The following is a 27990-nucleotide window of genomic DNA, read 5'->3' on the forward strand; positions in this document are numbered from 1 at the left end:
ACACATATTATTAGAAATAGGGAAATATTTAAGTACAGTAAAATTTCTACTTATAGTTTGTTCATGAATAGTCAGCTTATCAAAAAAAAATAGGCACACTTTTAATTTTTTAATTTCAACTTTGGAGAAAAGTTCCTATTTCTAATCCCACTTGTTAGCAGTGGGTAAGAATTTTTTGTTTTGTTTTTTTTCCTGGAGACTAATGTGAAATGCAGTTTAGCCTGGTAGGAACCAGATGGTTGCAGAGTGCAGGTGGGGGAGGTAGGTGACCAAAATGAGCACCTGCTTTGCTCCTCCCTGTATCCCTGCCCTTTGCAACATGACTTTGCAGCTCCTCCAGCATTAAATGGCTTCTTTCCCCTCCACTTGGATCTCAACTGGCTTTTGTGATTTGTGTGCCTGAGAAGAAAGGAATAGAAACAGTGGTGTGCCAAATCTGAGTATTCAAGGAGCTTTTGCCTTTTTTTTTGGAAACCTGTCTATCTCTCAGCTAGCTCCAGTTGGCCTGCTGGAAAATGAGAGACCAGTGGAAAAGAGAGACTAGCCATCCCAAGAGAGGCCATAGCAGGCCAGCCAGCCTTCCTCCAGCTGCTCTGGCAAGTGACTGCACATGGGTGACTGGGTCCAACAGAGACTGGAAGGAGCCAGCCAGCTAAGCCCAGCCCAAACTGCCTAATGGCAGAATAGAGACCTCCATAAATGGCTACTGTTTTAAACTACCAAGTTACATGGTGGTTTATTCCGGAAAAGCCAACTAATATAGACATGCGTAGCAAAATTCCCCAAGTGGGAGTTGAAAGTAGGCTAGACATAGACTATGCTGACAATGTTTTGAAGCCAGCATTTTTAATTCTTCTGTGAACTCTTTTAGCTTCTGAGATTTTAGGAAAATCTGTCTCTACATTGCTCTTGACTGCAGCAAGATTGAAGTTATGTAGGAAAAAAACCTGACATCATCTCTGTTTTAATGGAAACAATTTGAAGGTTTACCTTCATGGGTGATGTCCAGTACAGGATTTGAGATATATACCCTACATTGTGTACACAGGCTGGGAGACTTTAATCTCTCTGTTATTTCTTTAATAGTGGGAACATTAGAACAAAGCCTTCCTAAAGAAGATGAGGGGAGTATGGAAATGGCCTCTGGCATTGAAGTAGACAAGGAACAACCAAGATCTGATGATGATGATGATACGTAAGTAGGTCCTGTCTGGATACCTGAATGAAGCACTGGTGGAAAGTTAAAATGCTATTGCTGAGATATGGACAATAGTCTCAGACCTAGCTGAGGAGACCAAGTTTCACTCACACAAGGGTTTGTTTTTGGGCTCTCTGTTCTTTCCCAATGACATCACTTCCTATCTCAGCATGAGTGATATTCCATCTTAAATTACTGTGCCTTTACCATATCTTTTGGTATCTGGTAGGCCTAGTCCCATACCTGCTTCTAGTCTCCATATCTTTTTCTTCAAAATTATCTTGGCTGTTGTTGCCCTTTACTTACCACATTATCTTTGCATTTTCTTGTAAAGTGTCATGAAAAACTTTGTTGGGATTCTGAAAATGGGATTACATTTGTTGATTAATTTATAGGATTTGACATCCTTATGATCATAAATCGGAACATCCATGAATGTAGTATAGCTCGGCGTCTCTTTATGTCTTTTCTTAAAATATCCTTCGGCATTTTTGTAAATTTTATTCACAACAGAGGTACCACTTAACTTGGTGGTTGTTGCTGTTGTCATTTTTGATGGAGCTGTTTTTCTTTCACTGTGTTTCAACTTGGCTACTACTAGCATATGGAATATTATTGATGTTGTATCTTGTAACCTTACTGAACTCTTTTATTAGTTCTAAAATTTAGAATCCTTTGAATTTTAAAAATTTTATAATTTACTTTTTAAATAGGTAATACCATCACATGGCTTCAAATTCAGAAGTTATACTCTTTTCATAGTCTTCTTGCTATCTCTTTACCTCAGCCACACCATTCCCCTTCTAGAATCAACCAGTCGGATATGCCTCCTGTGCACATTTCTCCTGAGGAATTCCACTAAGCTGTAAGCCAAAATGTAGATCTTTATATGTGTGTATTTTTTCTTTTTTTATAGAAACAGTTTCCTAACATACATGCTATCCTGCCATTTTCTTCTATCACTTACCACTGTAGCCTGAATACCTATCATAATATACAAATAGTAGTATACATGCAGTTTAAATACCCAGGAAAGTCAAGTATTAGGTCGAATAATATGGATGTTTGTAATTGGCTATTGTCAAGTTGTCCTTCACAGAGGTTACACCTATGGACACTTCCACTGATACAGTATGGAAGTGCCTGCCTGCTTGCATGTTTTCTTGATTAGTGTTTTACCAAACTTGCACAACTGATAGGTTCAAAATGATGTTTCAGGTTAGTTTTAAATAGCATTTCTTTTTTGAGTTAGTTTTAAATAGCATTTCTTTTTTGTCTTTCCATATGCTTAATAACCATCTTTATTTCCTCATTGGGGAAAATTTCTTCATAGCCTTAGCTGTTTAAAAAATTAGGTAACTGGGGCACCTCAGTGGCTCAGTTGTTAAGCATCTGCCTTTGGCTCAGGTCATGATCCCAGGGTCCTAGGATCGAGCCTTGTGTTGGGCTGCCTGTTCAGCGGGAACCCAGCTTCTCCCTCTTCTACTCCCCCTGTTTATGTTCCCTCTCTCACTGGGTCTTTGTCAAATAAAAAAATAATATCTTAAAAAAATTAGACTATTAATATTTTGTTGATTTGGGGAAACTTTTGCATTTTAGGGAAATTGATCTTTTATCTCTAATATGACTCTAGAATATTTTCCCCAGCTTTTTGTTTGCTTTTTGATTTTATTTATAGTGGCTTGTGCCACGTAGAAATTTCTCATTTTTATCTAGTTAGGTTTACCAATTATAAGAAATGATACCAGTATTTTTTTAGTACTTTTATGATTAAGTTTTTAGTTAGCTAAATAATATATTCCTCTTGAATTTCACTTAAACTACACTGCAAAGTATGGCTCCACCTTTACTTTTTTCCAAATAACTCCTTACTTATTCCAACAACATTTATTGAAAATCTTCATTTTTCTAACTTGAAATGCCATTTCTATGATATACTACATTTTTATATATATACTTGCATCCAACTCATTCTTTCTAGTGCAATTATTGTATTATAAACATGTTGTTTATAATATGAATTGTTACTTTGGAAGGATAGTTCCCTTAAATGCTCTCCTTTTCCAGTATTTTCCTATCTAGTCTTACTTGTTTATTTTTCCATAACCAATCTGCCTAGCAAATAAAGAAGGGAAAGAAGGAAGGGAGGAAAGAATATTCTCAGCCTGCTTCCTGCCTGTAGAATTTTGGAGTCCAGCAGTCTCTTTTCAATTAGGATTGTCTGTGTCCCTTTAGGTCCAAACCGGTTATGTTTCTGCATAAATATTTCTTTGGAAAATCTGGAGGGCTCCACAAATCTTACTGGTATTCACTTTATTTGACAAAAGCCAGATCCACAAATCTTTTTTAGGTTTCCCTGGAAACCCTGCTCTTTGATAATAATTTTGAGATTCATCCAAATCGATAGGTATCAATAAGTCATTCCTCTTTATTGCTATGTAGTATTCCTTATATAGATATACCACAATTTATTTATATATTCATCTATTGACTAATGTTTGGGTTGTTTCTAGTCTTTGGTTATTATAAATAAAGCTGCTATGAATATTTATGTGCATGTCTTTGTGTAGACATAAATTTCATTTCTCATGAGTAAAACCATAGGAATAGAATGCCTGAGTTGTGTGGTAGGTGAATGTTTAGTTTTTTAAAAAACTGCCAAGCTATTTCCCAAAGTGGTCGGGCCATTTTATATCCCCCAAAATGGTGCCTAAGTATTCTAGTTGCTCTCCATCTTTACCAACACTTGGAATGGTCTCTTTTTAAAAATTTAGCCAATCTAATGGGTGTATGTGATGTCTTGGTAGTTTTTGAGTCATAGGCATTATTTGTATACCCTTGCTACCAGTTCTTTGTTAGATATCTATATTTTGTCAATATTTTCTCACTGTCTGGGTTTTCTTATTCATTTTCTTAATGGTATGAGTCAAATTTGAAGTTTCTGACTAATGAATTTTTTAATCACTTTCTAAAATCAGAATTTCCAATTTACTTGTACTTCGGACAGAGACCATCAATTGAATTTTAGTGATTTAAAAAAGCTAATTGGTACTCCCTCTGCTATTCAGTACAGGGTCAATTTTACACATTGTACACATTTTACACATTTCAAGTACATGTTACACATGTACTTGAAAATATGCATATTCTTATTATTCCGGGGACACATATGTTCTATATAATTATCAAGCTTAAAACATTTTTTTTGTGAAACCGCTCTATAGCCTCCCCCACCCCTTATCACTTCTGGATAGAAGTACATTAAAATCTTCAACTGTGTTTGTGGCTATGATCATTTCTCCTCAAATTTCTATCTCATTTTGATGCACTTTAAATACATAGAAACTATGATTGTTCTATCAGTTTGGTAGCATACTCCTCCCTTTTTACATTATGTGTTTTAATTTTTGTCCCTATTAAAACTGTTTGTCTTAAATTCTATTTTGTTGGATACTGACATTGCTATTACAACTTTTCAATTATTTTATATTTTTTAGGATTTTGCTGATGTGTATTTTTAAATTTTATTTTCATTATTTTTGTGTGGTTTCATTATAATGTGTTCTTATAAAATGCATGTAGCTGGTTGATATGCTTCTTGTCCTGTGATAACCTCTGCCTCCTAATTAGTTTAATATAATAAATGTCATTAGAATTATTGACATATTTGGCTTTATGTTTTAGGTTGGTTTTGTGTTTTTTGTTTGCTTTCATTTGTCATTTCCTTCCCCTCTTCTTTTCTAACCTTTTGTTACATTGACAAACTTTTCTATATTACTCTAGTCTCCTCTATACTAGTTTTGAAGATACTTATGTTTTATTCTTTTAATAGCTAGTTTTCATGTACTTCCTATGGATTAATATAACAAATTCAGAACTTGTCCAGTGGTTTGTTTTTTTCCTCACAAATACGACAAACAAATCTAACCACTAAAACCCTTCCATCCTGATATCGTTACCTAGAGTTATAATTTTACTTAAAAAACATCTTTTATTGTGGAAAACTTTAAACATCGTAAAAGTAGAGTGCACAGTGTAATGAAACCTTATGTATCCATCATACAGCTTAACAATGATCAGTGTTGTTCTTTACTGCCCACCCTGCCCCTATACCCTTTTTTAAAGTTTGGAACATTCTACGTTTGAGACATCAAATCATATAATTCTATTTTACCTTTTTTTTAAAAAATAAAAAATAACATTTTTTTATTCTCAAACTTAATTTGCTATTGTAGTTTATCATTTTCTGAACTTGCCATGTTATTTTTTCTAGTCTATGGTCTTCCTTTGGTTTCAGTTTTCTCGCTGTTGTATATCCTCTAGTAATTCTTTAAGATAGTTCAGTGGCTGGTAAACACTCTTATTGTTTGCATATCCAATTTTTTTATTGTTTTAATTGTAATTGAGTTGGGTATGCGATTTTAGGTTGACAATGATTGTTCTCCTGATCTTTATCATTGTTGATGAGAAAAATGCTAATTGTTTTTCCTCTATAGATATGCTAACTTTATCCCCAGCACATCTATAATGTTCTTTTTATCTTTATATTCTTATGTTTCACTGTTGTATGTCTGGTCTGGACTTCTCTTTCATCCTGCTTGGCTCACTTTCTTCTGAGATCCATGACTATCTTGAGTTCTGGAAATTTTTACCCATTACTTTTCCAGGTGTTGCTTTTCTTATTTTGTCCATTTTGGTACTCCAAGTCGATATGTTTTGGAGCTTCTCAATCTTCTCAAGCTTCTCAATGTCCCCAGTAACACCTAATTATACTTTCATATTTTTTATTTATCTCTTTGTTCCATTCTAGGTGACTTCATAAATACTATTTTCAAAACTATAGGGTATCATCTATTAAGTTTTTAATTTAAATCATTATATATCTCCTAAGAATTATATTTGTTTGTTCATATTTTTATATGCTCTTGTTTCATTACTGCATAATTATTTACCCTAATTTGAAAATATTTAAAAATGGATGCTGTTCTTTACCATTTTGAGCATACTTAAAGAGTGTTTAGGATTGTCTGTTTCTCTTTGGGTCCAAACTGCTAAAGAGTGTTATCAAAATTCTCCCTAAGAGTAATTCCATCTAGACCTTGTTCCTGGTCCCACTTAAATTTTTTTCTTTTTGTTTATTTTTCTCTTACCATTATATTTATTCACATGTTTTGGAATTTTAGTTTACAGGATCATTTTGTTTTAGAAGTTTCGTGTTTTGTTTTTAAATTTTCTTCCTTCCCTTTCTATCTCTGTGCACCTCCTGCATATCTAACAGGTTTTGTTTTCTTCAGTGTGTTCCCTTATATTCTTGCTAGCTGGAGCCCTTGAAGAGCTATACTTCAGTGCAAGGGAAAGTACAAAGGAAAAAATATCTCAGTAATATAGCTGGTCTGTTTGGTCTTAATCTCTGGGAGAAGAATTCACTTGGATTTAGAGTTTGAATTTACAAAATACTTGGCTGTCTGGAAACATGTATATTGAGAAATCAACATTAAAATTAATAGTAAGAAATTATAATACTCTGGGATCTCTAGAAGAAATAAATTTGAAACATTCTGGAGGGATATAACTTCAACCCAGGCTACACTATAGTTTCTCACTAAGGCATGAGCATGAGTTCACAACTAAAAATAGAATCCACTATAAGAGACAGCAAGCACAGAAAAATAGCTGAATTAGACCATAAAGAACTTCAGATAATATAATTATCCTATGAATATTTAATATTTATATAATAATTAAAACTGCATTTCTAAAATTATTTAATCAAAGTTAAGGAATGGAAACATAAGAAAAAAATAAGATCGATCAGAAGGGAGCAGGAATATCTGATTAGCCAAACAGAACTTCTAGAAATGAAAAAAAATATATACTAATAGAAATCAAATGATAGTTTAAACATAGAATAGGTACAGTTAATGAGGGACTTAAGAACTGCAAGACAGACCTGAAGTAAAAAATGATGGAAAATGTGAAAGAGGAGTTAAGAGTCATGAAGGTCCAACATACATCTAAAAGGAGTTTCAGAAGAAGAGAATCGGAGAAAAGCAATATTCAAAGCAATTTTAGCTGTGAACTTTTTACAGTCACTGAAAGCCTTAAATTGTGATATCTGGGAAGTAAAACAATAACCAAGTAGGAACAATGAAAAGAAATTCATACCTAGACACAACATACTTTAAACTACAAAGGAATGAAGATAAAGGGAGGATCTCATGTAAGCATGTACCTCAGGAATGATAGCTTCACAGTGGGAGCTCTAGTTGCTGGTCTACCCCAAATTTATGATCTCTAATTTTAGTGAGGTCCTTTGTGGTATCTGGCAATCCTATGCCTGGTTTGCTTCCTTCCAAACCCTCCACCCAGTAGGCTAACCCCCATCCACCTCACTCTCATCATGTGACCATGCCTCCTACTTCATAGAGATAATACGTGGTTTGTGAGTGGAATGGTCTTTTCTAGGTTTGTAACTTCTCTATATCCACATGAGTCCTCATTGCCTTCTCTTTCCTTATCTTCCTTCTGAGACAAAAAACTGTCTTCTTTCCTGCTGAAAGTACTTCCTGACACAGGTGCCCTGAATCCCAGCCTTTCTTAGAAAACGTGTTCCTATCTATTATCTGTCCTTTTCCTATATTTTTAACATCTATTACCTACTTCCTCTCAGGATATACACATGCCCAAATCTGTCCCTTCTTGAGAAACACCAAAAAATCACTGCTCTCATCTTCTCATCATCTGTTCAGAGCCAGGCTCACCTCAAAGGAGTTTAAACTCCTTGTCACTGCTTGCTTACCTCCTGCTTTCTTGATCCCCTGGTGGTTCCTGCCACATAGCACACTGAAATGTTCTTGCAAAGGTCATCTATTACCTTGAAATTGCCAGGTTCAACTGTCATTTCTAACTTACTCTTATTTGGCTGCTCCCTATCTGGAAATTCTCTGCCTCCTTGGTGTCCATGATTAACACTTTCTTGGCTCCTACCAGATCTTCCTCAGCCTCTTTACTTGCCATGTAAATATTAGGGATCATTGAGATGGTTTTCTTGGTCTCCTGCTTTCACCCCTTCTAAGCATATCCATGCTGAGGTCTTAGATACAATTTCGATTCCTACTCCTACTGTTCAGTATCTGAGACCTTGGGCAATTTCATTAACCTCTCTGAGCCTCAGCTTCATTATAAATTGATGGTGAGAATGTCTACCTCAAAGTGTTGTATTAGATAAAATACTGTATGCATAAAGTGCTTTAGGCTGTTGCTGGTGTATGATAAGGGCACACTATATGGCAGCTGTTTTGTTCTTTTTTTTTTCTTCTCTTTTCCTCTCCTTTTAAGAGTAGATGGGTATTAACAAATATAATAAAGGTTGTTGAACACAAGTCCAAGTAAACAGAATACCAATTATCCCAATATTGGTTTTTTTTTTTTAGTCCGTCTGGAAAGCCAGACTGATATAATAAATAATTCATTACCTGAAAATGAAACTATTAAATTGCTTCAGTGGGGGTGGGAAGTGAGATGGGAAACACTTTCATATGTATTTTTCATTGTTTTGATATCATAAAGTTGATTTTTACCTCTTATTTTCAGAAATTTTGAAGAATCTGAAGATGAGTTGAGAAATGAAGTAGTAGAATCTCTGGAAAACCCTGCTCCTTCCAAAGAGGAAGAAAAAAGAGAAGAGACTCCTGGTTTCTCTAAGGGTGCTGAAAAATTAGGAGGAGAGAAGATAAGCACCCAGAAATATACAGAATTAAATGAAGATTTAGAGAATATTTCTACTCGAGCTGATGACAAAGTATGCATTGCAGGTGAAAACCAAGAAACATCAACAGCCCATCAAAATATACAAGTGTGATTACTGCACTTTTTCTTAAGTGGTAAGTTAGTATCTATTAACTGTAGTATCTGGTTAGGTCCAAGTCATAAACATTCATTTTGTAAGAGTTTTCTAGCAATCCCAGGGATTTATTGTTTTTTTTTAATTGGGCTATATTAGTTAGCATACACTACATCACTAGTTTTTGATGTAGTAGTGTTCCATGATTCATTGTTTGCCTATAATACCCAATGCTCCATGCAATCCGTGCCCTTGATACCCAGCACTAGGCTAGACCTTGAGACTGACCAATTTGAGTGTAGAAATTAATATTTTACTTTAAAATTTCTATCAGGAAATCTTTGGGACAATATATGTGGTAGGCAGACAGAATAATGTGTCTCTCTTCCTGCCACCTTCCCTCCCAGTACACCCAACAATGTGAATATATTGTTACATGGCAAAGGGGAATTAAAGTTGCAGGTAAAATTAAGGCTGCTAATCAGATGACCTTCAAATAGGGGAAGGCTTTTCTTTCACTATCCAGGTGGACCCAATGTAATCACAGGGCTAGAGGGAGGGAGGCAGACGAGAGAACAGGAAGATGTCAGCACGAGAGGGGCTCAGCCTGGTGCTGCTAGCTTTAAAGATGGAGGAAGGGGCCAGAGGCCAAGGAATCCAAGCAGGTTCCAGAAGCTGGGAAAGGCCAGGCAATAGACTTTCCCCGGAAGTCTGCAGAAGGAACACAGTCCTGCTGACATCTTGAATTTAGCTTAAGAAATCCACTTTAGACTGCTGCCCTGCAGAACTGTAAGATAATAAATGCATGTTGTTTTAACTAAGTTTGATAATTTGTTAAGACAAGGAAAGAAAACCAATACAATGTACAAAGTAATTCACTTAGAATAATGAATGTAGCATTTTAGAAAACTGTGATACTGAAATTTCTTAACTTTTAGTGAACACTTTTTTGAAGCAGGTGTTGACTCCTAAGGGAGTAGGTTAACTGAGCAGAGGAGATGAAGGCATGTCATGTTAATTATGCACCAAGTAATCATTTTACTATGTTTTATTGAATTAATTTCTAATAGCTTCAAATGTATAGATTATAAATTACTTAAGGGGAGGGACTCTACCTGGTCATTGTATCTTATGCTGGTCTTTTTACATATGGGGCTTAGCAGAGTACCACATTCTAACAATCCCAGTATTGAACATGTGCCTGGGGCTTAATAGACATTTGTTGATTTATTGTGTTGTTCCTATGAAGGACAGAGATGTTACATTTCTAAGTGGTAGAATTCTGCCTAAAATATATGCTCTGTAATAAAAATACAACTAAAATTGCACATTGACCCATTGCTGAGCCAAGAAAACAAAGATGAGGAAAGGTTGGTCCGATTATTTCTAAGGTCTGCTTAGTGTTTACATTTGATATAACTTTATTAAATGTGGGGAAAGTATCAGAATTCCCCTAACTGTGGGATGAATTCTACATGATGTGTCTTTTATCCCTGTATTTTCCTGGTGATGTTGGAGGTACTGTTCTTTCAACTTGGTATTTTGGGTTATAATCTACTCTTTTCTGGAGTGCTCAGTATGGTCACATCATGAAGCTCAGAATATTTAAAAATTTCTCACCACTGTGTTAATGTCAATCTTGGTAACGCATGATGTCGAGAGACTGGAGTATCATTAATTCTAGAAGTCTTTTAGTGGTCAGTGTATACATGTTTAATTTACTTTCAGAACATTATGTGGTTCAGACATACGAAATCTGTTGGTGTGCTAAACAAATACTAAGCAGTGCTTGAATGCATGGAAAATGAAACATGGTTCCTGAAAATCCCAAAGATCCAAAGACTCTTCAGTTATATGTGGGGCGGGGGGGGGGGGGGGGAAATGAATGTTTAAGGTCAAATCAATGTTTAAGGTCAATATTTAAGAATAAGCCTATCGAGTCTGCTCCAATGACAAGATGCTTGCTGAAGTTTCTAGCTAAAAGCTGCCAAGCCTTATCATTCATTCTAAGATTTTGAGTTCTCTGCTATAAAGTAAGAAGTACTCATTGTGATAAGTATACATACATGCAAGGTTTTTCAACCTACTTCAGCCCCTAATTCATCTTATCCATCTTACGTATACCATTACCTAAATCATGTTCTTGAGGCACAATCGATTACTTTATTCTTGATTTACGTTTAGCTCCATGTGTTAAGTTGAAACTATTGATCAGATTTGAATGTGTTTTTAGAATAAATTTAAGAATTTTTAAAAAATTTATTTGACAGAGAGACAGCCAGAGATGAAACATAAGCAGGGGGAGTGGGAGAGGGAGAAGCAGGCCTCCCATTGAGCAGGGCACCTGATGTGGGGCTCGATCCCAGGACCCTCAGATCATGACCTGAGCTGAAGGCAGATGCTTAACGACTGAACTACCCAGGCGCCCCTAGAATAAATTTTATTAAAAATTATACATCTTGGTAACTATGTATCATAGCTATCAAACTGATCATTCTTTAAATGGTGTATCAACTCTTAACTTCCTTTCTAAGTACCTTGTAACATGTATAGTCCAAGTGAGCATAAAGCCCTCAGCTATTAGATCTGATGCTTCTTTAAAGTCAATAATGGCCTCAGAGTTAGGGTGGGGACAGAGAAGAGAATCAGCTGAGGAACAGTGGGAGAGGGAAAATTACAAGCCTGTAATTTGATTTTAGTAATTTGCATAACTTATTGTGGGTAACTTTTTTTTGTACCCAAATCTATTGAAAGATTTAGCAGACACTCTATATTACATCATAGTCCTGAAGTCTAGGGTACATATACATAATAAAACACAAGTATTCTGAAACATTTAGAATTACCCTGACTACTCTCTCATAATTTTGTCTGTAAGACGACTTTGTAAAAAAACCCTGAAAATTATTAAAATAAAGTGTAGGAAGCTCTGCAGTGTTTTGTAGGTCTGAAATATTCGTTAAGAGAAAAATGTCTATTAAACCTGACAACCTATTTTTCTTGGGTACCGGAGGCAAGACAATTTTACCTTTATGTTCTTTCTCTTTCTTTCCCTTTCCTTTTCTTTTTCTCTTCCCTCCTTCCCTCCCTCCCTTTCTTCCTTCCTGGCACATGGAGCTTAAGAAATACTAGTAGTAGGTAACAATTCAGCATTAGGAGAGTGCACCGGGGTGCATATGTACCATATGGAGGAAAGTATCCAAGATAATGAAAATTACTTTTTATAACAGATACAAACACATTTTGTATCTATTAAATCAAAATCCTATTAGACACAAAGAGATTACTATGCAAAGAACATGTAACATGTATTTTATTATGTACAACCCAAATAAGAATGTGAATCCCCACTGCTCGGGGGTTCGAAATATGCCACGTTTAGACCACTCAAAAACCATGTTTTGTAGGAATGAACAGTCACTCAGAAGTTCTCCAGACAAACAGTAGCTGACACATTGTTTTCACACTTCATGGTTATCAGTCATTCTGGAAAAAAGACACATAATTACCACACTAGCAATAGGGAAAGTGAACAGATATGGGAAGTGTGTTTCCAGTGATGGGTGTGACAAAAATAATTTTGAAGAAACAAGATTAAAAAATGCTCTATGGAATTTCAGAATCCGTTTTTCCTATATTGCATCCTTTCCTTCTGCTTAGTCCACTTCGATTTTTTAATCCTATGGTTTTCTGAGGGTAGAAGGGTAGACTGTTGGCACAGTGGCACAAATCTTACCCCAAGACTAGCTATAAGATAAGAAAATGAACTGGGCTGGAGTCAGAGCACCCACTTATAATCCTGATTTTGTCCTTAAACAGCTTTGTGAGACTGGAGTCTTAAGGTCTTTAAAGTGTTCTTGTCTGTAAAGCTGAAAATGAGAAACTGGACCTGAGGATTTGTAGGGTTCCTTCCAGCTCCAGTGTCCACCCGTTTTCTTCTTCTAAACTGAATCATCTCCACCCAAAGCTGTGTTGTGTCCCACCATCCTGGGACTCTGTTTTGCTGCTTTTCTAGCTGATGACAGAGGTGGCCCACAGACGAGTCAACAGTGTAACTGGGAGCAGATGATGAAGCTGGCAGCGTCCCTGACTGGATGAGGAGTTTCCCAGGCCCCTTACACACACACGTATCAGACTGTGCAAGAGGTCCATTCACTGAACTAGAAGGAGCTAATTATGTATGCAGAAAACACCAAGTGTTGTAGGTCTCTTGAGCCCTATCTGCATATCCACATACTTTTAATCACTTCTAGTGATCCAGCACAGTAGTCCTAGCTACCGACTTAGTAACCATGAGTCTCCCTTGAGTCTTCACGCATTAATAAGGAGGACTGATTACAAGAGACATCTACTATATATTGTTACTTTAATGAAATTACTTTATAAAGGTACCTTTAAAAAAAAAAAAACTTAGTTCTGGTTTTCAAGGTCCTTTCACATACTTTCCAAATCAGAGTTACTGAGAGGTAGTGAGGACAGGTATTACCACCTACAGATTATAGGTGAAGAATTGGAATTTCAAAAAGATTTAAGAAGCAGCTTGAGTCTTAGGAGGTCCGATGTTTGTAAATGAAGATGCTGGGGCCGGGCCCAGGTATTCTAACCACTAGTCTGGAGTGCTTTTCTAAAAGCCACCAATCATCTCCCAAGGCACGATGCTGCCAACAGAGACCCGGGAGGACGGAGCCCGTTCGTCCATTGTCACTATGAGAAGAGCAACTTGGCACGATCTTCTCACTCCGACCTTCTGAACAGCTTCAAGCAGACTTGCAGCTCCCGAGATGTGGAACTGTGACGGGATACCAGGGTAGCCCTTTCCATCAGTACAAATGTACTGGGAGCACTAAACAAAAAGCTACTCTATGAACCCCGAGCTACGGAAAGACTTTGGGCCTCTGCCCCTGACAAACGCCTGCGGGCAGTTACTGTTTGTCTTTACGGCCGGAGGGCAGTCACTGTCCCTCTGTCTTTTCACTGTCTGCTTTTAGAACGGGATGATGCCTGCTTCAAATGTCTTTTCTCTTTAAGGAAAACCGTCAGATATATTCAAGAAGGTCATCCACAGTAGCATTGAGAATTTAAATATGCCAGAATTTTTCTGTGTTCCCAAGATGTCAGGACAGTTCTAAAGTACTGATGTAATTGTCAGTTCTCCATTTTCCTTTCCACATTTCCTATATTCTAAAGGGAAATTCTCTTTCCTGGGTTCTAAGGGACAGTGACTGGACAAACAGGATCTGAAAAATAGGGATTATACCAACATACAACTGTTCGTTTTTTCTTTCAGATCCACATTTTTCAGAATCTGGGACAGTATACTAATCTAAAATCTTTTCATTTAAATTATTTGGTAATTTTGCCTTTTTTTCATTTTCATTGAAATAAATATCCTGTCTCTCTATGTATTGCTGAGAGCACTGTTTAGGCTGACTTCATTACAATACAGAAAACGTTCAGGAAAGTACTAACGTATGAAGGTATTTAGCCGTTTTATATAAAATATCTTTAATTTGTACAGATATGACATTATTTAAGTAAGTTCTCCACAGACGACAGGAACGCCAGTTCAAACTCCTGATCAGAGAATCTGCTTACAGATGCCCGAGCATTGCTGCGGATTTGGAGTCTCTTTTCCTCAGACATGTTAAGAATATGAGCCATGGTCTCAGCGTAGCCTTCCTCGCTTTCTGCCAGAAATCCAGTTATCTCTCCCTGGTGAGGAACGACAATGTCAAGCTTCGGGCCTCCTGAATTGTGGGCAAGGATAATCGTGCCAGCTGCCATACACTCAACCACTCCTGAGAAACAAACAAAAACCATGTAGTCTTTTAACATTTGAGAGCTTTCATAACAAGGATGAGCAGAAGTCTCCACAGATTTTGAGACACTCATGAGAAATTTAAGTAAATGTCTGTTGCGTCTATAAATCTGCTCACTAAACTTCCATGGCACCAAATAATTCTGTTTTTTCGTTTTTAAGCCTCACAATAATGCTGCTTCGCTCTTCATTGAAACAGACAAGCAGGTGAAAGAACAGTCTATAAAAAACAGACACACTGCAGATTATAAAACAAGGTAGACGACTACAGAATGTTAGCAAGATGACAGATAATTAATGGTTACTGAAAGATAAAAGGTGTAAAAAGATATCACAAGCGAAATTTCAGGAGTTCAAACAATAGCATTAGAAAGTTTCCCTCCTCTCTTTACTTCTTTTCTCCTTTGTTGGCAACTCTTTTTCTACCCACTTCTGAACCGTTCTTGTTTTCAGCATTTTGTACCAGGGCCTTCCTCTCACTGGGCACACTTTCCTTAGGGCAATTCTACCCTCATCCATGGACCTTCTGGAATGAGCCGGTCAGTGATGCCAACTCCTCAGTCTGTGTTCCCAGGTCAGGTCCCTCACTTGCGCTGCAGACTTGTGTAGACAAGCATCCAATGGACACACACACACACTCCCATGTCCCATGGATCATTCTAAGTCTACATATGGGAAACCTGGCTCGTCAACTGCCTCTCCTCTTGGAGCCATCTCTAGGGGAAAGCCATCCACCATTCACACAGCTGTCTAAACTCAAAGCCCTAGGAGGGCCTCTCTGATTCTTCTTTCTCCTACGTTTAACAAATCTAGTTCGTCACCAAGTCCTGTTCAGTCATGCTTCAGAATCTCCCTCGAGTGAGTCTGCCTACCACCTTCAGAAGCAGCACCTCAACGAGGCTGCCCAACACATCCTCCTGCCTCCCTCGTCTGGCTCTCCCTGCTCCTCACCAGTACCCCAGCCATGGCAACCGTAGTGAACTTGAGGGAACAGAAAGCTTTAAAACCCAACACTTAGAATCAGTCTCTCTTTTCCCACTGGCTTCATGTGGCCACATGATCTGGCCCCAGCTCCCCTCTCCACGGGAGTGCCGTTCCTCCTGCAGGTTCTGGCCAGAAATCTTAGCACCTTGAGTGTGCCCGCTAATTCTCCTTTTGTCACATGGGTCACAACACCACTCCCTCTGCTGGACATTCTCTCTCCTGCAAGGCTAACTTCAAATTACTGTTCAGGCCCCAGTTTCCATGGCACATTATTTTCTTGGGCAATTGTTCTCTGACCTCACACATCTGTGTCAGGTGTTTCTCTTGGGTGCTTTCATGTCGCCCTACCCCTGCCCTGGGCACAGCTCTTAGGACCCTGTCCAGCAAAGTGCTACTCAACTGGTCGTTAGCACACACAGAACTGCAAGTACTTGAACACCAGCTCCTGCCTCCCGTACCCCTCAGCACAGTTAATGGTCACTACGTCTCCGTGCAAGGAGGCGCAGAAGTCAGACTCTGCGCAGAAGGGCCGAATCAAAAAGTTCTGGATGTATGTCTGGGTTTCGTCGGGTGCTACCAACCAAGGAGAGACCAGAGTATAAGATAAACTGTGGCCTTAGTATAGGAAACTTCACTTTTATGTTCTTCCCTTTCCCTTGTAACACCTGGCAGTGTGAGGCACAAAGCAGCCTCTTGAGAAATACATCTTGAACCACATTAGACACAAACCAGTACTTGATTTTACATCAAAATGTATGCCTAATGGGGAGTCAGGGGTAGAGAGAGCAATTTGTGCTGGAAAAAACAAGGGAGGCTAAATTAAAGGCCAAGGAGATTAAAGTCTGACACTTATAATGGGATTTGGCAGAAAGAGGAGAGGCCATTCCAGTAATGAGTAGGAAATCAGTAGAAGAACCAACAGAATCACTGTGAGGAGCCCAGTGGGCTCAGGTTTTGGTGCCCAACAAATCACCTGAGGAGCTTTACCAAAATACATCTACCTGGGCCTCACCCAGAGATCTGGATGTGGCCCTTCAGGGAAATGAGGTCAGGAACCTATCCTAGTCTGCAGATGGGGCTAGGTGGGGCAGAGAAACTGTGGCAGGTTCGAGCAGGGGCTGTCTGAATGAGGATCCAAGCTCTACCTCTTACTGCGATCAGACAAGGGCAGGTTCAAAACCTCTCTGTGCCCAAGTTTCTTTATTTGTAAGATGGGAATAAGAACTTATATGAAGCAGGGTTTTAGAGTGGATTAAGTCAAATAATAATTGCAAAGATCTCAGCAGTGACCTTCATGCACTAAGCTGTCAATAAACATCAGCTATTATTAGTGACTACCTCCTGTCATGTCCTGCAGGGTCGCAAATGAATAAAGCTGACATGGTAGACTGGGAGAAGAGCATTAAAACTGGATAAGAGGGACACCTGGGTGGCTCAGTTGGTTAAGCAGCTGCCTTCGGCTCAGGTCATGATCCCAGCGTCCTGGGATCGAGTCCCACATCGGGCTCCTTGCTCAGCAGGGAGCCTGCTTCTTCCTCTGCCTCTGCCTGCCATTCTGTCTGCCTGTGCTCGCTCTCTTTCCCTCTCTCTCTCTGATAAATAAATAAAATAAAAAAAAAAAAACTGGATAAGAACTGTGGAAGGATAACTTCCACAGTGTTATCATTTTATCAAGAGAACCTAGAATGTACATTTCATGGCACCAAATGAGTCACTTAAAGGAAGACTCACCAATCCCAAAATGCTCGTTCCACATGGTGTGCAGACCAATTGTTGCTTCAGACAAGTAATTCTTCAATTCATCAAATGGAATGTTTATTTTAAATTCCACATCTTCTTGAATTCCTAGTTCCTCAGCAAGCCTTCTCAGTTGGTTTACCCTCAGTTCATCATCTTCGTTTCGACAACCCCCAATGAGGACAAGTTTAAGGGAAGGCAGTGACTCAGCCACCTTCTTATTCAGCAATTTAGCAAAGGCTTTGATCTGCAAAGGATGGTTCTTTTCAGGCCGGAACTGGCCAATGGAAACCAGTAAATGTCCTGGGGTTTTCTTTTTGTCCAGTAGGGGAATGTCCAGAAATGTCTGCACGTCACAAGGTGGATAAACAATGTTAGTGCAATTCCCAACCTTCCATAGGGAGAGAATGTGGTTTAGTGTCCAAGAAGAATTGACCATCACGACATCACTGCAAGAACCAACAAGTCCATAAATAAAAGCAAATAAATAATAATAGATGAGCTTTACTTTGCTAAGAAAAGGATTCCTGGTAATGAAAGCTGCATTATTAAATCCAACATTTTGTTTCTTCACTACGGAGAGCATGTCAGTGCTGATCGTGGGATAATGAACATAGCTTCCAATGCGACAACCGCCTAAATACTTAAACAGAGGAAGTGTGAACGTGTATCCCATCGAATCAATGTAGACGTCAGGAACACACTGCATTAGAGCTTCCCAGCCAAGAAGAATGGACCCTAGACTTTGGCCCAGCAGTGTGAAGTGAGGATAGAGTGAATCTTCCACAAGATAGCGTTTCCTTAAGAAAACAAACTTCACTGGGTGAGTGAGTCTGATGTTAAATCTTCGGAAAGCACCTTCTAGTATCTGTTGACCACTGACGTTAACATCACCAGTATAAACAACATAAACTGCTTCAGGATGCCTAAAATAGAATGTAATAGTTAAGGTTTTCATTAGCAAAAAGTTGTAGATAATTATTTTCTCACAATCGTAAAAAGGGTTATTTTTAGATTGGAAAAAAATGTCTTCCACTTATTTTTCATTCATTATACTTGGTCTACTGATGTTCCTCTTTGAGTCTTCTGCTGCCCTGCTAGTGAAATGTTAGTCCTCCAATGAGACCTCTAGTTCTTTGCTATTTCCTCTTCTAAGAGTTTTGCACAGGGGCACCTGGGTGGCTCAGTGGGTTAAAGCCTCTGCCTTTGGCTCAGGTCATGATCTCGGGGTCCTGGGATTGAGCCCCACATCGGGCTCTCTGCTCGGCGGGGAGCCTGCTTCCCCCTCTCTCTCTGCCTGCCTCTCTGCCCACTTGTGATCTTGGTCTGTCAAATTAAAAAAAAAAAAAAAGAGTTTTGCATAAAGCAGACATCAACAAAAATTGCTGATTCTGTTTTTAAGAAATATTCAGAAACTTAATTTTGACAACTCTCTCAATATAAAATGGTAACAAAATACTAATAATAATCACAAACAAGAATTAAAACTTACTAAATGTATCTTTAGATAGGACCGTAGGTACTAAAGCATTACTCAGTGTTTTCATCTGAAAGATGCAATAAGATTCTAAAAGCTAGATCTGGTGCCTGCCATCAAAATTAGATCTGATAGAATTATAATGGAAATACGTAAAACTACACTCTTCTGACTATTTATGCTTTTGGCATTTGTTCTGTGTTTCTACTTATTCTTTGAGTCATCAAACATTTATTTAGTATCTAGTCTGAGCTACTAGATTCAGTTTAGATTCAGTTCTGGGGATTCAGTTTAGAGTCTTTACCCTCAAGGAGCTAAGTCCAGTGGGGGAAAGAGATACAAACCAAAAACTACACAACTCTGTGGAATGTGCTGATAGAGATAGCCACAGGGTGTTGTGCAGGCCTAAAGGACAAGCACCTAAAAGCACCTCCCAGCAGCCAGAATCATCCTTATAAAATGTAAAAGGGATTATCATCTGATGAGGTGGCCACAAATTCTTTGACACTTATCGAGGGGTGGGATCTATGTCCCCTCCCCTGGAATCATTGCAGGCTCTGTGACTCCTTTTACCATCAGACTATGTCAAAGGGGACATTTTGGCAGTTTCTAGACCCAGGCTCTGAGAGAATGGCAACTCCTAACTTGCTCTAGAGAAGTCAGCTGCCATGTAAGGAGTCTGGCTGCCATATTCTGTGCAAACCCAAGGCTGTCATGTGGAGAGGCTGTGGGGCGACAGAGATGCCTGACCCATGCCCCTCACCCTCAGCCGCTGTAGCTGTTGCAATTGTCCCAGCCTAGGAAGCAGACACATTAATAGAGGCCTTCAGGTGACTCGGCCCCAGCTGCCACCTAGCCGCAGCCGCTTGGCATGAGGGATTCCCAACAGGACCCATCGGTCCCCACACTATTAGAAACAATGATACATTGTTTTAGCCATTACATTTTGGGGTGGATATGCAACAACAGATACACAGAAAGTCATCTCTCTGTTTGAAATCCTCACTGGGTTTTCTAGAGCACTTAGAATAAAATCTAAACTCCTTACCCTATTCACTTAAGCCCTGTGTAACGTGGGCCCTGCCTCCACTCTCACATGCCCACAGGGTCAACCAAACTGGGTTCCTTTCTGTGAACAAGCCAAGCTCCTTCTGGGTCCCAGGGGACTTGCAGGAGCTGTTCCCTCTGCTTTGAATTCTCTTTTCTCATCTTCACTGTCTCTTCCTGAGGCAGACAGTACGGTCTGTGGTTTATAATATGGACTCTGGTAACTCCATTTCCTCGTCAGTCAAATGAGAGTAACAGGAAAAACCTCGTAAGGTTGTTGTGAGAATTTAGTAAGCTAACACCTGTAAAGCACTTCAAACAATGCTTGGCATAGAGTAAATGCTCAGTAAATGTTGGCTGCTTTTGTCATTTAGACTTCAGGTATTACCTCCTTGGAGATTTTCCCTAATTACTCAGTCTAAAATATGGACTCACAAATTATCCTGTTTGTATTTCTCACATAGCATTTCTCACCATTTGATATTTTTCTACTTTGCTTATTATCTTCTCTCTCTCAGCTAAAATCTAGGGTCCATGTCTGGTAGAGCTATCACAAAACTTTATCGAAGCCCTCAAAAGCTAGATAATCCAGTTAGACAAGTTAATGCGGAGTTAGGTGAAGCAAAAAACCGGAGGGATTAGAGTAGGAGCAGGGAAGGCCTCAAGGAGATGGATAGTAAGCTGAGATTAAAGAAAATGTTTTGAACCTAGGTGGTTATGGAATATGGCAGAGGAAATACAGGGATGGTGGCTGGAAGCCAGGAGATGAGCTGAGAATATAGAAATGTAGAGTGGAGGGAATTGTGGGTGAAGGCTCTGGATCTGGATGAAGGATGAGTGCCAGGAAGTAGTGTAACCATGGAGGAATAATAGTTTTCCTCCTATGATACATCCAACAATGGAACTTGGACTTTACTGTTTGCTCCTCCTCTACAAGGGGATTGTAAACATTTTGGGGGTGAGGATGGGAGTGCAGGTAGGGAGAACGAAGCCTAAAACTTTAAATGACCCGTTTGAACAGCATACTCTTTCTAGCATGGTAACTTAAGACTATCTAACTGGTAAGACCTCAACGTCAGAATCAAATAGATGCGTTCATATAGATGATTTCCTCTGTGCCACTACTACTAAAAGTATTCAGTTTAAAGCACTCCTTATGAATTGGTGTATTTGTTTATTATTCAAGTTCTTCTCTACATATTCGTCCAAGGTGACAGTTATCCCCACTAAATTTTATAATCAAAGGGCAGGTATTTTCCCTTTCTTTCTTTCAAAAAGATTTTATTTATTTGAGAGAGAACAAGCGAGAGAGAGCATGAGAGTGGGAAGGGTCAGAGCGAGAAGCAGACTCCCTGCTGAGCAGGGAGCGCGAAGTGGAACTCGATCCCAGGACTCCAGGATCATGACCTGAGCCGAAGGCAGTTGCTTAACCTACTGAGCCACCCAGGTGCCTCCCTTTCTATTTCTTTATCATATCAACTAAAATTCCACAGGATCTTGTAAGGTGGGTTGGCATATAACAGAAGTATTTCCTTACTGAAGAACAGTTAATTCCTGGCTATAAATAAGGTACTAGAGAAAGGTAAATATTTGGATAATGATTTTTTAAAAAATAGTAATAATAAAGTAAATTAGCTAAGAAAGATGCATACCTACTTTTTCTGCAGGGCCCTTAAGGCACACCACAAAACTCTTTCTCCTCCTCCGCCAGCATTGCAGTAAGGATGAAAAAATGCAACTACCATCTGCTTTTTCCCATTTTTGCCAGTTGATACTAATGCTTTCTTTCTCTGTAGCAGCAGTCTGATTCCCCAGAGGATAATAAACAGACATACGCATAAAGTTCCACAGACTGCCAGCCCAGGGAGGAATAATGAATAAAAAAATCTGAAACAAAAAGGAAAATGTAAAAATCAACACAATGCCTATTCAAAAGAAACTACAAATTAAAGTCTACTTTTATACATCCGCTTTCTATATTAATAATGAAGACAAAATTTTTATAGCTGGAGGTCTGCTAACAAAATACTCAATTTTTAATATTCTAACACATATAAAATGTCCAATATCAAAAGGCAAATCCTTCTTAATTCCAGTCGCCCCAGAATGCTAGCAATTCAACATAACTTTTCTTTTTAATTGACAGTGAAAATCAATGATGAGCCACCTTTCTCCTAACAGTGTATGTGTTAAAGGATTAAAAACAAATTTAATTACTAACCTAAACAAGACATGTAGGAATGGCATCTGACCCTCAGAATTATGGCACAGAACCCAAGCAATAGGTCTTTGAATGATCAATAATGAACTTTTAATTAGTTAAAAGTTTGATGATATAGTAAATCATTTTCATTCTCTCACTGCACCTCAAATAGAACAATTGCTGGGGCAAGAGGAACTTAGATACTTCCATTTCTATTACAAGTTCTGCATTTGATCTGTTTCTATGATTCTAAATTCACCGCCGCCAATCATGTGCCTCTAAATGAATTGCCAAAAATGCACCAACAATCTACTTCACGCACATTAGTGAACTCACTCCCACACTGCTAAAAGGCTCTCTTACTGCCAGGCTGACTACGGCTCTGCAAACACAAGGAAGACCCAGGCTTGCTCACCACTGGATGCCAATGCCTAGCATAAGACCTGGCACAAAGAAGGCATCCACTAAATATTTGATGACTGAATACAGAATCTTATTACCTCCTCAGATATCTCTTAGATTGTGCTAAAATAATTTTTCAAAGTATGTTTTTCTGTTAGGGGTTGAGCAATGTATCCTGCCTACGCTTTGGAAGGAGAAGGAGCTTGTAAGGCATAAAAATACCAAAATACTAAAACTCAAATACTGAAATTCAAGACAAGGGGAAACAGAGTTAAAGTATTTGGTGGGGAGGGGTGACAGGTGGGGGACAAAGATATGGAAGGTCTAAGTTTGTGCATAGTAGTGAACAGCAGATTGGGCTCTGAAAGGCTTAATGACCCAAGCATATGTGGGGATATTTTGTATAGTTACAAAGTTTTCATTGTCCGTAAGTAGAAAGCACATAAATTCTTCAGAGAAATAAGTATCTTATTCATATTTAGTTTGGAAACAATTTCTCATGTGTAATTTCTTATTGTGAGTTAAGTTTATACCTGAAGAGGTATTTGACTTATTAAAGTGATTTGGTCTCCAGATAACTTAATAACTGAAGATCATACAACTTTTGTTTCTATCAGGATTTCCCTTGGCACTACTGACATTTGGACTACATAGTTCTTTGTTGCTGAGGCTATCCTATGCATGAAAGGATGTTTGGCTCTGTTCCTGGCGTCAACCCATTGGAGCCCATAGTTCTGTACCAGTTATAGTCATAAGAATTATCTCCAGATATTGCTAAACATCACCCCTTGTTGAGAATTGCTCATTTACATTGATTGTATCTACCAATATTAAGCATACGAGAAATGAACCTGAGGAATTAAAAACATGAATTATCCTAAAAAGTGAAATGACAAATCTATTACATGTTAATATATAATTCATTTTTACTAAAAACAAAAACAAAACCCCTGTATTTTCCAAACCAAAATAAATAAATAAATTCAGTACGAAGACTAACACTATTTTATATTTTTGCAAGATTCTTTACTGTCTGGCTTAAAAGAAGACAGTGGCTTTTCACATCTGCTTCTACATTCAATCTTAGTGCTATGTTGTTTTACATGAAGTATATATATGAAGGCAATCCAGGCTCACTCAGAAATGTAGTAGGAAAAGGGAGTATGTTTAAATAGTCTTTTCAGATACAGTATTTTTCTGTGATATTATACCAAATTAGACAAGTGGCAATTTCTTAATGGCCAGGTAGAACATGGAATATGAAACCCAGTCAATGATCTTTTCATACTGTTATACTGAAATCTATTGGCCTATCTTGTACTTTGAATGGATCTTTTACTTATACATGATTTTATAACATTAAGACTTGATTATTTGGAAATTATTGGTTCACGACTCATGGTGACTTCCCAAATGTGGGCACATTTCATCGAACAATATTCCCAAATCACATTTGTTAATATCACTACCCATCTTATCAAGGAAATCTTTTAATTACTGGAAAGTGGTCAAGCTCTGAATGGCAGAGAAAAATTTTCCAAAGTTCTAATTTTCTTTTTTTAAGATTTTTATTTATTTATTTATTTATTTGACAGACAGAGATCACAAGTAGGCAGAGAGGCAGAAAGGGGGTGGGGAGGGAAGCAGGCTTCCTGCTGAGCAGAGAGTCCAATGTGGGGGCTTGATCCCAGGACCCCAAGATCATGACCTGAGCCGAAGGCAGAGGCTTAACCCACTGAGCCACCCAGGTGCCCCATGAAAGTTCCGATTTTCACTTGAAAGTTTAAACTTTACTATTAGCGACAAATTCTGTCACTTGTTTTCTTTGAAGTGAGAGGATCACTTCATTCATTTCCAAATACCCAAGTCAGAAAAACCATAGTTTATCTGTTGGTAATTCTTTCAAGTAAAAACTATGTTCCATTAAAAAAAAAAAAAAAAGAAAGTATCTAATTCAGCTTGCAACTTAGCAATCATACAAGAGCTTTTCCTTGAGATAACCATCATACTTCAGTATGGAGGCATTATATAGTATATTAAGAAGATATGTATTCAAGTCAAGGGTTAATATTTAACAAAATTAATAATTTTTCTATTTCATAAAGGACATTCTTAGTAAAACTGGCTTTAGCAGGTGCATGGTATTAAAAAACACAAGACTGTAAGAACACTTTGATGTCATTGCCCAATTTGTGCTAAGCCACAGTTTTATCCACCATTACTTTTGCACTACTGGTGCAAATGTAAAGATAATGAAAAAGCAAATGTTATCTTAAATTATTATAAACACAGTTTTGACCTTGAAGAACTATTAAAAGGGTCTTGGGGACCTACTAGAGGCTATGACCATACTTTGAGAACCATGGCCTTAAAGGATGAACAGAGTTTGAGAGAAGTGGTAAGATTTGTCATTTATTTAACATTTGGAATACACGAGTTCATGTATTAAAGCAGTATTATAAAGCTTTCCCAGAACAAGCCAAAAGCCCATTTAATTTAAAATGTGGCTGACCTATAGAGTACAAAGATTTTTATGGCATTTCCTTCTAATGAATTAAGTGGGCAAGATTCATGGGATATATTTTCAGATTGAATGATTTAACTTAAAATCAGAAAAAAAAAATCATGTTAATGACTAAAGTTGAGCCAGTCCTTTACTGAGTCAGTAAGTTTCAAAGACACAGAGTATAAATACATTTATTAAACGTCCTATAGTACTTGCACATTAAAATTACCCACTTTTGGGGTGCCTGGGTGGCTCAGTGGGTTAAGCATCTGCCTTCGGCTCAGGTCATGATCTCAGGGTCCTGGGATCACCCGGCATTGGGCTCTCTGCTCAGCAGGGAGCCTGTTTCCCCTCAAACTCTCTGCCAAATAAATAAACAAAATCTTAAAAAAAAATAAAACTACCCACTTTAGGGTCACCTAGGTGGCTCAGTTGGTTAAGCGCCAGGCTCAGGTTATGATCTCAGGGTCCTAGGATCCAGCCTTTGTCCAACTTCAAGCTCAGCAGGGAGTCTGCTTAAGAAATCTCTCTCCTGGGGCACTCAGTGGGTTAAGCCTCTGTCTTCGGCTCAGGTCATTATCTTGGGGTCCTGGGATCGAGTCCCGCATCAGGTTCTCTGCTTAGCGGGGAGCCTGCTTCCCTCTCTCTCTCTCTCTGCCTGCCTCTCTGCATACTGGTGATCTCTACCTGTCAAATAAATAAATAAATAAAATCTTAAAAAAAAAAAAAAACTCTCTCCTCCTCTCCCTCTGCCCCTCCCTCATCTCTAAAATAAATCAATCTTTAGAAAAAACTACCCACTTTAGAATTTGTTTAAAAATAACTAAAAATATGTGCCATTAAATAATGCTTACCATAGAAACACAAAGCTTTAAAAAAGATAACTGTAATCAACAGTGAGCCACTCACTTAACAAACATTTCTTTAGCCATTATAATGTGCAAAGACTGAGTTAGGGATATTTCAAATAGCAGGGAAGAATATGAAGCCTCTGAAAATAGAATTTCCTATTCAAAATGTTTTAAATAATCATTATAGAATTTGGAGTAAGGGGGGCACCTGGGTGGCTCAGTGGGTTAGGCCTCTGCCTTCAGCTCAGGTCGTGATCTCAGGGTTCTGGGATCGGGCCCCACATCGGGCTCTCTGCTCAGCGGGGAGCCTGCTTCTTCGTCTCTATCTGCCTGCCTGTCTGCCTACTTGTGATCTCTGTCTGTCAAATAAATGGATACAATTAAAAAAAAAAAGAATTTGGAGTAAGGGGACAATAATGAAGAAACAATACCTGAATGTTGGAGAGAATATGTATCCACTGCTATTCAGGATGCTATGTGTTAAGTACAAATTTTCAACCTGAATAGGCAGGTGTTGAAAGAACTGTATAGATGGAATATACCAGGTTTTTTTTTTTTTTTTTTTAATAAACAAAGGGCAAGACACATAAAATACAGTAGTATTTCAATAACTAATATAGGGGAAAAGTCCGTTTTTGGTTTTTTTGTTTGCTTGTTTTTCACCAAAATATTAACAATAACCACCTCTGGATGGTAGCTTGCCTGGCGAATTTTCTCTTTTGCTCATCTGTTTCCTAACTTTTCTACAAGAAGCAATGTATTACCTATGTGATAAAATTTTACATAACTATTCTTACATCAACCAGAAATAAAGATCAATGGATAATCATGAAGCAAAGGATTCACCATAAACTTTGTATTTGTGAAAATAAAAAGAACCCTCACTAAAATGGAGTCAGGAGGCCAGAAGGGGCAACGCAAAAGGAGCTCTATCACTCAAATGTCAATTTCCCGAAGAACTGTCAGTCATAGCCTCCAACATAAAATTCCTAAAGGGAAGGAACTGTCAATTATAGAGCACCAAAGAAGAATTCTAAACAAGAAGAAATCATCACCAATAGGCCTCCACAGGGAATGGTGTACATCGCATCTCCTACAAGAATACTCCTGCACCTCGGCCAGAGAAATCCTCACCACTCTGGCTTTTCTAAAGGACTCTCCTTCAACCCCACCCCCAACTTCCTCTTTCTCTAAAAAACAATGGTCCTCTCCTTTCTCGGACTTGCCTATGGTTTTGCCATAGTTTGTGCATCCAGAAATGCAACTCTCCGCTATTCCCGGAAAACAAAAAACAATTCAAAACCATTTTTGCTGGTAGGATAGCTCTTTTATTTTTAAGGTTAACATACTTAAGTGACATATGTTAACAGGGACAGTTTTGGTGACTGAGAGCGGGGAAACTACGATGTGAGAAGGAAGAGCCAATTTATTCTTTACGAAAAGGAGAGAAACGATAGTTTGGAAAATGATTCGTGGCTCAATCATAAAACTGAGGACTGAATATGAATAATTAATGAAAGAATAATTGGAGAAAGAAGAAGAGAAAAAACAAAGGGAACCTCGATCCCTCACTGGAATGGGTAGGCAAAGAAAACGCGGTGAACTGAGTCTTTAACCCAGTCAACTCCAGTCTAATTAGAAGACTCCAAAGCGAGAGGAAGAGCGTCCACTATCCTTGAGGAAATTGCCTAGATTCGTGACAGGAAGACCCCCTTCCCTGCAAATTTCAGTTGCATTGGGCAGACAAATATTACCGTGAAACAAAACGCCTGCAGACCCACACCACCTGCTCCTCACCTCAACAACTCGCATAGGCACCAAACCCCTTCGGTGGTCGCCATCTTTCCTCGACCCCCGAACTCAGGAAGCGCTTTCCTGTTCCTCTTCTCTATTGGGTCCCAAGGAAGAGGGCGGTGTTTTCTCC

At 38.5% G+C, this 27990-nt stretch overlaps 2 protein-coding genes across 3 annotated transcripts in view; one reads left to right on the top strand and one right to left on the bottom strand.

Moving 5' to 3' along the window:
• Nucleotides 1-10839, top strand: part of NEK5 (NIMA related kinase 5) — a 58748-nt gene extending 47909 nt beyond the window's left edge. Inside the window, exons 23-24 of the mRNA XM_059377531.1 lie at nt 1087-1195; nt 8792-10839. Coding sequence (XP_059233514.1) covers nt 1087-1195; nt 8792-9059 — 377 coding nt within the window. The 3' untranslated portion in view covers nt 9060-10839. The remainder of the gene's footprint in view (nt 1-1086; nt 1196-8791) is intronic.
• A 1497-nt stretch (nt 10840-12336) lies between these two features.
• ALG11 (ALG11 alpha-1,2-mannosyltransferase) lies at nt 12337-27949 on the bottom strand. Of its 2 annotated transcripts, XM_059377745.1 has the most exons (4): nt 27864-27949; nt 21761-21991; nt 17575-18506; nt 12337-14839 (listed from the first exon to the last, which is right to left on the bottom strand). In XM_059377745.1, the coding sequence occupies exons 1-4, from the start codon at nt 27905-27907 to the stop codon at nt 14568-14570; spliced, it is 1479 nt and encodes a 492-aa protein (XP_059233728.1). In that variant the 5' UTR covers nt 27908-27949; the 3' UTR covers nt 12337-14567. The 2 variants fall into 2 exon arrangements, with proteins under 2 accessions (XP_059233728.1, XP_059233729.1); XM_059377746.1 differs by lacking the exon at nt 21761-21991.
• Between the last annotated feature and the right edge of the window lie 41 nt (nt 27950-27990).

This window comes from Mustela nigripes, chromosome 15 (genome assembly GCF_022355385.1).
Source record: "Mustela nigripes isolate SB6536 chromosome 15, MUSNIG.SB6536, whole genome shotgun sequence".
NCBI classification, from domain to species: domain Eukaryota; kingdom Metazoa; phylum Chordata; class Mammalia; order Carnivora; family Mustelidae; genus Mustela; species Mustela nigripes.